An 11,116-nucleotide genomic window follows, 5' to 3' on the forward strand; every position below is an offset into this window, starting at 1 on the left:
CATGAGCGTAATGTTCTTTTATGATGTATACGAATTGGATAATACAGATGTAAAGGTGACTATAGGGGTGTTATTTCATTCTAGAGGGCTCTAATAATGTAAAAAAAAACATTTAGAAGGTCGTAAACAAATGAAAAATGAATCGATTTTTAGTACCTACAGTAACCAAGTAAACTGGGGTGAGCAGAAAACCAGCACAGTTCTACTCATGGGAATCGGTAGAGTAGGTTTTGCACCATAACGACGATCCAAACAATACTTCTAATGGTTGATAAACCATTTCTAACTGGGGCACAAAGGAATTTATTATTTTTCTTGTACTCTGCTGTGACAGTCTATGGCTACCCCGTCCATTATTGACCAAATGTGGCTCGAGTATCATGACTTTATTCCCTGGAGTGTTCTCTCCATCTACTTATCAATAATCAATTTGCACCCTCCGCCAGTTCAGCGGTTCAATTTTAATAATCCAACTTTAATTTTACGGCTTGATTTGTTATCTGATAATGATCCGTTCTCTCATAAAGACGAGCTAAGATGTCGAGAAGGGATATATTCCAGTGTGAGGCAGCTTATGTAACATTGTATCGCAAGTCAGCAATAATTGCACCGCAATATGGAAGTCAGACGCTGCACTCTCGTTGCAAAAATTGTGTCATCATCAGCAGAGTTTCAATTGTAATGCCAGACTCTTGACAAGAACGAAAGTGTAATACCTTCCACAATAATGACACCCGGACACCCTGGTTTTGGAAAAACCCAAGAATTTCTATTTTATCAGAGTGTGTGTGTGTGTGTGTGTGTAGAGTCGGAATGCTAACGTTCTCTTCTACCCACTACTGCACTATAACTTTGCCAAAGAGAGAAACATGTCACAAATGATACCACCGATAAGGTCTCTGAAGTAATAGGCCTATCACACATGTAGAGAAAAAGATTTATGGTCATAGAAATATTTGCATTATCTGTTGTTGTCAACCTCCATATATCTCCACTTTGTCCCCTGGAGGATTTTGGCGATGTGCCTGTTCGCCGTACTTTCTGAGTGATATTACAGTTTCTCCTTGGATGTTAATGTTAATGCACCGTCATAATAGCATTCATCATTGCCTGGTTAGTTGATTTTATAGTTGAGCACTTCGGCATTAAAGCTAATGCACTCTAGCCTGCTGTGTCATGCAATATTAATTCCACTTTTATGATGATGCTTATTTCCTGTTTTGCTTTTAAACTGTTGGTGGGAATCCCGAATACATTCGTTATCGGTGAAAAGATGGAATATCTGCTCATGAAACATGAAGTTTTCCCGCGATATTAAAGCACGCAGAGTTATAAATTATCAGTTATTCAGAATTGTTGATATATTTTACCTACACATGCTTACACCCGGGTTTAAATGGATGGATGGATGCTTACACCCACGCTGTTGAAATTATAGACGGGCCTTAAAAAGCTGGATTTAACAAGCTCACTGTATTTCACATTTATTGTTTTTTCCTCAATCCACCACAAAAATATCATTGCCAAAAATACCACGTCAGATTTGTCATTGTGTATTTCCACTGCATATTGTGTCGTTATTTCTGGGATATTTATGTCTGTGACACCCCCAAATATCGTCTGCCAACATTTTTCATTCATTTTCTACCGCTTATCCCAGGGGTGGGCAAACTACGGCCCGGGGGCCACATCCGGCCCGCCAAGTGTTTGAATACGGCCCGCCCAATCTTTCCAAAGTATTTCATTTAAACTCAACATACAACCTGGCATCATGGCCTGAGCCAACCTTTTGATGGTTTTATCAATTTCGTTTTTTGACATGGTCTGTTGTTTACAAAGTGCTCCTGAAAAAAGGGACACAAGCACATAATAATAATAATTATTATTATTATTACATTATTATTAGAACTATTATGATTATTATAATTATTATATTAATGCTAATTATTATATTAATTATATATAATATTATTGTTATGTTTGCATATTTTACATAATAATAATATAATAATTATTATTTGAATTTTATTGTAATTATTATAATATTTTATTATTTTTAAAATATTTAAATATAAATATAAAATAACAAATAATAATAGCAGATTGCATGACAATTTTGCGTGCCCCCCCCCCCCCATAAATTTTGTCATATCAATGCGGCCCGCGAGTCAAAAAGTTTGCCCACCCCTGGCTTATCTTCACGATGGTCGCGGTTTGGTGCTGGAGCCTATCCCAGCTGTCTTCAGGCGAGAGGCGGGGTACACCCTGGACTGGTCACCAGCCAATCCCAGGGCACATATAGACAAACAACCATTCACACTCACATTCATACCTATGGACTATTTGGAGTGGCTAATTAACCTAGCATGTTTTTGGAATGTGGGAGGAAACCAGAGTACCCGGAGAGAAAACCCACGCATGCACGGGGAGAACATGCAAACTCCACACAGAGATGGCCGAGGGTGGAATCGAACCCTGGTCTCCTATAATTTTTCACATTACATACATATGAAGTGTATAGTGTATAGTTTATTACAGTACTAAGGCAGCTGTATCCTAGCTGTGGAAGAGTAGATGACGTCATCATCTAATTTGCATAATTAGCATTAGCATGCAATTTTTATGGATTCCCACACATCTCTGTGGAAAGTTTGCATGTTTTTCCAGTGCGTGTGGGGCTTATGTCGAGGATAGTGGGCTTCTCAAATAGTGGGGCAGGCTCCGCTGATGTGGGGTGCGTTGAATTGGGAGCAGGGGGTGCGGTACAACTTGCAATTTGACTCTTAAAAATGTTAAAAACAACAGCCATCCGGACATGCTGGAGCCTATCCCATAGGCTCATCAGCTCTTAATGCAGAATATCCCTTCATCTATTTTCATATAGCGATTCAAAGTGATCCTGACAGCCAAAAGCTCTGACATGTTTGTTGTTTAGTCAGGTGATCCAAGGCTGTCATGCAAGCGCCTAGCTTTTCATCATTTCTGGTTCACAAGTCTCAACAAAACACCGCGCTTGATTTCATTTGTCACCAGCTTTGAATCATCACCGCGTTGTCGCCTTCTGTGACAGGCGGAGATAATCAACTTTTGATGCAACCCGCATGCGACAGGACAAAAAGTGTCACAATAATGATTCACTCTTCGTTCACGTCTTCCAGCTCGCCAGCACAACTACTTCTTCCATCTAAACTGGGGGATCAAATCGATGAGGGTTATGGTTTTAGTGCAACATGAGCTGATCTCAGTGGATCTCAGCAGATCTCTGCTGCCCTCTGCCTGTGGAAATAAAAATAACAGGAAGTGCGGCGTGAGGTCAAGCCATCGATTCTGCGCAGATGGTCCTCATTTCGGTCACTGGTGAGCAGGAGCCTATCCCAGCTGACCAGCTGTCGCAGCCAGTATCACATAATTCACTTAGTAACAGTAAAGCGCAGGCCACATAGCTAGGAGACCCATGTTCGATTCCCACGTCAGGCATCTCTTTGTGGAGTTTGCATGTTCTCCCCGTGCATTCATGCGTATTCTACGGGTACTCCGGGTAATTGGCGACCCCAAATTGTCCCTAGGTATGACAGTAACTGTTACATTTGTTCACTTCCTGCTTTCCTAATTTTATTTTATTTTATTTTATTTTTTTTTTTTTTATTTTTTTTTTTTTTATTTTTTTTTTTTTTTGTCCTGTACCAAAGTACTCGGTGATATGAGCATCCAATGCCATAATGGGTACCATAGTAAGTGTCAATATAGTGATATATATAGCACATCATGACTGGTTCAAGACTCTTCATTCTTGTATTTAGCAAATTTATTTTATTTATTAATTTATTTTATTAATTTTTATTAATTTTTTGGGTGTTTTTAAACATTTTTTTATTTTTTTTTATTTTTTGTCCCGTACCAAAGTACTGGGTGATATGAGCATCCAATGCCATAATGGGTACCATAGTAAGTGTCAATATAGTGATATATATAGCACATCATGACTGGTTCAAGACTCTTCATCCTTGTATTTAGCAAATTTATTTTATTCATTAATTTATTTTATTAATTTTTATTAACTTTTTTTTTGTTTTTAAACATTTTTTTAATTTTTTTATTTTTTGTCCCGTACCGAAGTACTCGGTGATATGAGCATCCAATGCCATAATGGGTACCATAGTAAGTGTCAATATAGTGATATATATAGCACATCATGACTGGTTCAAGACTCTTCATCCTTGTATTTAGCAAACATCAACTGCTTGTATTGTTTCTTGAATTGGCTCATCGTTGTGCATTGTTTGATTCCCTTACTCAATCCATTCCATAGTTTGATTCCACATATTGAAATGCTATGGCTAGCATAACGTAGTCCTAGCATAGAAGTGAGATCATATTTCTCCTCTCTTGTAGAGAAGTATTGGATGACATTTTTAGCTAATTGCTTATTTCAATTTATTTAAATTTTTGTAAAGTAGGATTTCTTAATTATAAATGAAATATTTCCACAGTTAGAACATGTTTATGACCATTGTTAGAGCCCTTTAGTTATGACATAACACCCCTATAGTCACCCATAAACTCATATTACCCAATGTTGTGGACACAATTATAGAAAATAAGCAGTTTAAGACTTTGTATTTTTGTGTGTTGCTGTCAATATTTTCCTTTATAAATCATTAGCAGAAGGTTAATGTGCCAAGTGTACTGTATACTACGTGAGTCAAAGTGGTACTAATAATATTAACTATATGATAATATTGTGGTTTAGTTTGGCAGAATTTCACCAAAACTACACCACGGATTTTCACGGACCCCCGCCGCTTGGACTGGACTTATTTGTATTGTAAGCGTACCTAATAGAGTGTCTAGCGTGTGTAAATGCCGCTGCCCTTATAAATCAGTGTCAACTTAACTCCCCTGCTACTGTATTACAATTTTTTACTCTAATCAGCGGAGAAGATAGCTTTCAACTCCCAGTGGCGCCGCGTATTATCAGGGTTCCTCAGTATGTGCGCTGGGACGCATTTTTCATCACGCGCTCTCGAGTCGTGAAGATAAGGCCGTTGGAAGATGTTTCAGGATCCAAAATAAGAAACCGGATTTATCCACATCCGCACTTATCATCACACGCTCCTCCAAAGGTGCCGCGCAGTGGGATGTACCACGACTTAGTGAGATTTTTTATATTCTTTTTTTTTTTTTTTTTAGGTTAAGAATGTGTCAGCATAAACTTGTGTTGCCCCTGCTCACATTGCATTTACCGTAGCTGACGCACCTTTAATGACTCTTTTCTTGTGTGGTAGTGTATTTAGCTCATCAGTATACTCCGTACAGCCTGACTTATCAAATTGCATTGATTTCTTGGCTCTAAATTGGGTTTCAAACTTGACATAATTGAGTTTTGTGAAGCTCGGAGTCATGACGTGAGCAGCATATTAAATCTTTGCACTGACAATGCCAACCATGCCGCAGTTTGGTTTATGTGACGTAAAATGCCTCATTATACTTTGTACTATGTTTCTGTTGCAGACTGTCCAATACCCAGGGCATCACTATTCAAGTTCTTGGCACGAGTACTATTCTCATGATTCCAAGTGTCACTGAAGAAGATTATGGGAAATATACCTGTGTGGCCTCAAACCGACTGGGTGTCCAAAATGCCAGTCTCTTCCTCTACAGTGAGTATCATTTCCTTTTTTGCTCAAGATTACTCTATGTGTTTGAATAAATTAATGTAGATGAGTTTTAAAATTAAATTAAATTACTTTTATCAGTGTGCCAAACATTCATATAAAGCAGAAAAAGTGATTTTTCTTTAAATTTTTTTACATAATCAATCATTTTAGTGTAGCACACAAAATACAGCAAATTACAAAGTGCGGTGCTATTACATAATGAGATGAAAATGTATTACCTTTTACATAATGCACCTTTATTATATAATGTGGCGGTATTGTTTCATCTCACTCTGTGGGGTGGTTTGTTGCATCTTTGTCGCCATCTGGTGGACAAATGATGTTACTGCCGTTTAAAATCATGCCATCTTTTTCTCCAGAACTATATAAACTGAATAAAAATTGAATAAAATCATTTAATCAGACAAACCGAGACCAACACCAAGGCTGAACAAAACCAGAGGAAGACTTTTATGATAAATATACATAAAGTGAGGGAAATGGTAGTAGACAGAAAGAAAAATGAAAAATTAGTGAATGAATGATCAGAAGCTTGTTTTTTGATGAATTAAGTAGTTCGACCAAATCAAATATGAACTAAACACATTTATTGATTTTTTTTTGTGGTTACTTTTTGTTCCGTTAAAGGAGAGCATTTCTCTCATGTATGTGTTTTAGAGGCTTGTGTGCGTTTTTTGGCACTTATTGTAGTTTCCTTCTGCTTGTGTTTTCATCCTGAGGCGTTAATATGATCGGAGGATTCTCCAGTTGCATGTTTTTTTTTTGTTGTTAGCGTGTTTTTGGATCATATCTACGTTTGGACGTCACTGCGTGTCGGCCAGCTCCAGTGATAAATTGTGGAGATGTGGGAATCTGGTTTGGCAGAGTTTTTGTGTTTTGCTTTTTTTTTTTTTTTTTTTTTTTTTTTTTTAATACGCCTTCTGTTTGGCAGTTTGGACCCGTAGTCTTTCTGCTGAGTGCTGCCAAAACAGACGAGTCAGGAATCTAACACATGTTGCTGTTGTACTTACTTCCTGAATGTGGCAGGGGGGGCTTCAAAGGGTGAGGCTGGTGCTCGGAGACGCAACAGCACAGGAAAAATAAAGAAAAAAGACATATGTACAGTACTTGTCAAATATGCTAAGCTAACTTCAGTTATGTCAGAAGCAAAATGAATGATTTTTATCTCAAATCTTTAGCAAGTAAACAGAATCTAACATCCCTTCTTGTTAGTGGTTCAATGGTTCCAGACACAACTGTGATAAGTGAATTTCCGTGAAGTAGGAATCATTCATTCATTTTTTACCACTTATCCTCACTAGGGTTGTGGCTGTGCTGGAGCCTATCCCAGCTGTCTTCATATGCGAGAGGCGGGGTCCACCCTGGACTGGTGGCCAGCCAATCACAGGGCACATATAGACAAACAACCATTCACACTCACATTCATACCTATGGACAATTTGGAGTCGCTAATTAACCTAGCATGTTTTTGGAATTAACCATGTTACATGAAGAAAACCCACGCACACACAGAGAGAACATGCCCGCGGGGGGGAATCGAACCTAGCTGTGCAGCCCCTTATTTATAATTATAAACAAAATATATTCGTAGTTAGTAACAGAACCGTTTTTACGGTCTTCTAAATTCAGTGTTTAACTTTATTAGAGTCCTCCAGAAATGAAATAGCACCCCTATAGTTGTCTTTAGTATTACAAAATATAGTACACTTAAAAATATAAAATTAGACGTAATATAAACACACGTCAGCATTGAAAGAGCGCCTTGTTGTTTCTTTATGTAACATTACTGACACCCGGTGGCGAATACTGCATACTACATATCACCTCATGTCTTTGAATGCTTAATATGAATATTTGGGTTGATTTAGTTATGTTTATGATTTAGCTTATGCTTATGCTTGACAATTGGAAGTACAAAGTGGCAAGGAGTGACTATAAGGCCCCCTGGCCCCCAAAATACATCTCGGACATCATCCAAATTTACTCTCCAGCGCGGTCACTGAGGTCCGAGGGCCAGCTCCAACTTGTGGTACCCAAGACGAGACTTATGACCAGGGGAGGGGGCACCGAGCCTTTTCTGTGGTTGGCCCCCCCAAGCTATGGAACTATCTCCCCTCCCAAGTAAAAACATTTAAGTCTTGTCTTAAAACCCACTTTTATTCTCTGGCTTTTAACTCGGAGTGAGTCGTATGGTTATTAGTTATTTCTTTTTATTTTAATTGGTTTTATTTTGTTATACTTTTATTGCTTTGCTTCTTGTTTTTAATATTTTAATATCTATTTTATTTCTTATTTGATCTTTTAGTTTTGGATTAAATTCAATTTGTACCTTTAGTTATTGTATTTTTTTGTGCTATATAAATAAAGTGGATTGGATATAATATAAAATAATACTTAAAACAGACTTCATTGTTAATGTTTATGAAGACATGCTCTAGTTTCTCTCTCTCTTTGTGTACAGGACCTGGAACAGGCCGAGATATCAATGGCTCTGCCTGCGTCTGTCAATCACTGTGGCTGCTGCTGGCCTGCTTCGCCTGCCTTCTCTTCAAGTGTTAATACCTCTCCTTTCCTCCTCCTCCTCCTCCTCCTCCTCCTCTTCCACCTCCTGCTCCTCCCATTTGGCCTTTCAACCTTTCCTTCCTTGTTCTCTCCACCAACTCACCAACATCCTTACTGCTACCTGATCACCGACCTTCCAGCCCCCAGACTGTTTGCATTATTACAAAAACCTTATGTGCTGGCGAGCACTGCTTAAAGATATTACGTGTGGGGTCGTGAGTAAAAACGTTATAGAAGCAAGAAAAAAAACAGATATGAAGGACGGAACAAGCAAACAGTGCTCTTTTTTTAAAAAAATGTGTTGCTCTTTTTAATATGTATGCACTTCTTTATTTCTGCTATATCTTGTCTGTGAAGCGTGGGTGGGGTTTAGCATTTGCTGTACCGTCGTCATGGAATTGAACACCGAGGTACCCCACTTAGGTGGATACCAACAATCATTTGTAATGAACTGAAGATTCCCATAGTTAGATTAGTTTACATTCAACAGAAGAGTTTATTTAGCGTTAATGAGATGCAAGAATCTGCCAAATAGCACACGAGCAGAAAGTCGGAGTCGGATCAAATTGGTTCTGAATGCAGCGTTCATGTGGTCATATGGAGATCCGCTAGACTGGGAATCGTTCAGAGTGGAATCGGGTCTGATTCTGAATACTCTGCAACCGTTATTGCACCAGGCCACTGTTATTATTACTGTGAAAATGGAAGAGCAAGTTTACCCCCTGACAAAGACATGATGGTAGCTTTAGTTTAACAGAGAGGCGGTATCACCAAAAATCTATGAAATGCATTAAATAAAGATTATAAGTTCATTTGTAATGTATTGACCAGTGATTCATAAATGGCCACGATGCAACAGGAGACAAAAAGTGAGCAAAAAATAGGAAAAGCAAATGATCCCTTTTGCTGCATCTTCTTATTTTTTGGAACAACAACAAGCTACATTCACAGCCACTCCTCTTATAACATTTATGAGCAAAGGCCCACAGGTAGCGCCAAATCGATTTGACACAAACAAATGAATGTACAGCCGTCCCTCGTTTATCACTGTTAATTAGTCCCAGCCCTGACTGACTCCTGATTGCATTAGATAAAGGTTATAAGTTCATATGTAATGTATTGACCAGTGATTCATAAAAGGCCATGATGCAACAGGAGACAAAAAGTGAGCAAAAAATAGGAAAAGCAAATGATCCCTTTTGCTGCATCTTCTTATTTTTTGGAACAACAACAAGCTACATTCACAGCCACTCCTCTTATAACATTTATGAGCAAAGGCCCACAGGTAGCGCCAAATCAATTTAACACAAATAAATGAATGTACAGCCGTCCCTCGTTTATCACTGTTAATTAGTCCCAGCCCTGACTGACACCTGATTGCATTAAATAAAGTTATTATAAGTTCATATGTAATGTATTGACCAGTGATTCATAAATGGCCATGATGCAACAGGAGACAAAAAGTGAGCAAAAAATGTGAAAAGCAAAGCTGCATACTCTCTTTTTTGGCAACACTGATCCCTTTTGCTGCATCTTCTTATTTTTTGCAACAACAAGCTACATTCACAGCCACTCCTCTTATAATGTTTATGAGCTAAAGCCCACAGGTAGCGCCAAATCGATTTAACACAAACAAATGAACGTACAGCTGTCCCTCGTTTATCGCTGTTAATTAGTCCCAGCCCTGACTGACTCCTGAATGCATTAAACAAAGTTATTATAAGTTCATATGTAATGTATTGACCAGTGATTCATAAATGGCCATGATGCAACAGGAGACAAAAAGTGAGCAAAAAATATGAAAAGCAAGGAGCCTGCATACTCTCTTTTTTGGCAACACTGATCCCTTTTGCTGCATCTTCTTATTTTTTGGAACAAGCTACATTCACAGCCACTCCTCTTATAACGTTTATGAGCAATGGCCCACAGGTAGCGCCAAATCGATTTGACACAAACAAATGAACGTGCAGCCGTCCCTCGTTTATCACTGTTAATTAGTTCCAGCCCTGACTGCTATAAGTGAATTTCCTCAAAGTAGGATTCGATAATAAATTGAATATTTTTGTATTTAGAGCGTAGAAGACCTGTTGATGACTTTCTAAATACCGTATTTTCCGGACTATAAGTTGGGCTTTTTTTCACTGGTTGGCTGTTCCTGCCACTTATACTCCAGAGCGACTTATAAATGGAAAAAACAGTTTGTTACATAAACACATAAAGTTATTTTTTGTGTAGCTGAATAAGCATTGTGTTAGCATATCTTACACCTATTCAGCCTGTTCTCTATTCTTTTATTGTTAGAATTTTCCTTCCAAGAGGACCTAATGTCTGTTTTGGTCACGTAGTTTGGAAAATAAATTACCCGAAAAAATGCTACTTACACTCCAGTGCGACTTATGTATGTTTTTTTCTACCTAATTATGCGTTTTTGGCCTTGTGCAACTTATATGTACTCTGGAGCGACTTATAGTCCAGAAAATACAGTATTTTTACCATTATTAGAGCCCTGCAGACATGAAATAGTACCCCTATAGTCACCTTTAAACTCCTATTATTCTTTGTTTGCACCACATTGTGCCATTACTGACACTTACTTATAACTTGTATTTCAATATTTTGGACTAATAATGGGGCATATTCAAATAAACAAAAAACGCGAACTATGAAACGCTGATTGAGTGATCGCCAATGAAAACATGACTTGCTGGAGGAACAGAGGTCAGATGTTTCTCGTACTCAGTCACTAAGGTTCCACACATCTCAGTAGGCATTTTAGTCCGTCCAAGATTCTATGGTGCACGACCCCTGAATGCAGTAAGATCTTCAGAGAAGCAGCCCCAAAGCAGAACGTTTTCACCTCCTACGGAAGGTTTAGT

General features: G+C 38.3%; 1 protein-coding gene across 3 annotated transcripts in view; it reads left to right on the top strand.

The window, feature by feature from the left end:
* The window catches only part of lsamp (limbic system associated membrane protein), a 292,224-nt gene extending 281,359 nt beyond the window's left edge, over positions 1-10,865 (top strand). For all 3 annotated transcript variants that reach the window (XM_058080762.2, XM_058080760.2, XM_058080761.2), the window contains 2 exons: positions 5,512-5,660; positions 8,140-10,865. In XM_058080762.2, coding sequence (XP_057936745.2) covers positions 5,512-5,660; positions 8,140-8,237 — 247 coding nt within the window. In that variant the 3' untranslated portion in view covers positions 8,238-10,865. The remainder of the gene's footprint in view (positions 1-5,511; positions 5,661-8,139) is intronic.
* Positions 10,866-11,116: the final 251 nt, after the last annotated feature.

Source organism: Doryrhamphus excisus, linkage group LG8, assembly GCF_037039965.1.
Source record: "Doryrhamphus excisus strain RoL-2023G ecotype Guam linkage group LG8, RoL_Dexc_Guam_v1.1, whole genome shotgun sequence".
NCBI lineage: Eukaryota > Metazoa > Chordata > Actinopteri > Syngnathiformes > Syngnathidae > Doryrhamphus > Doryrhamphus excisus.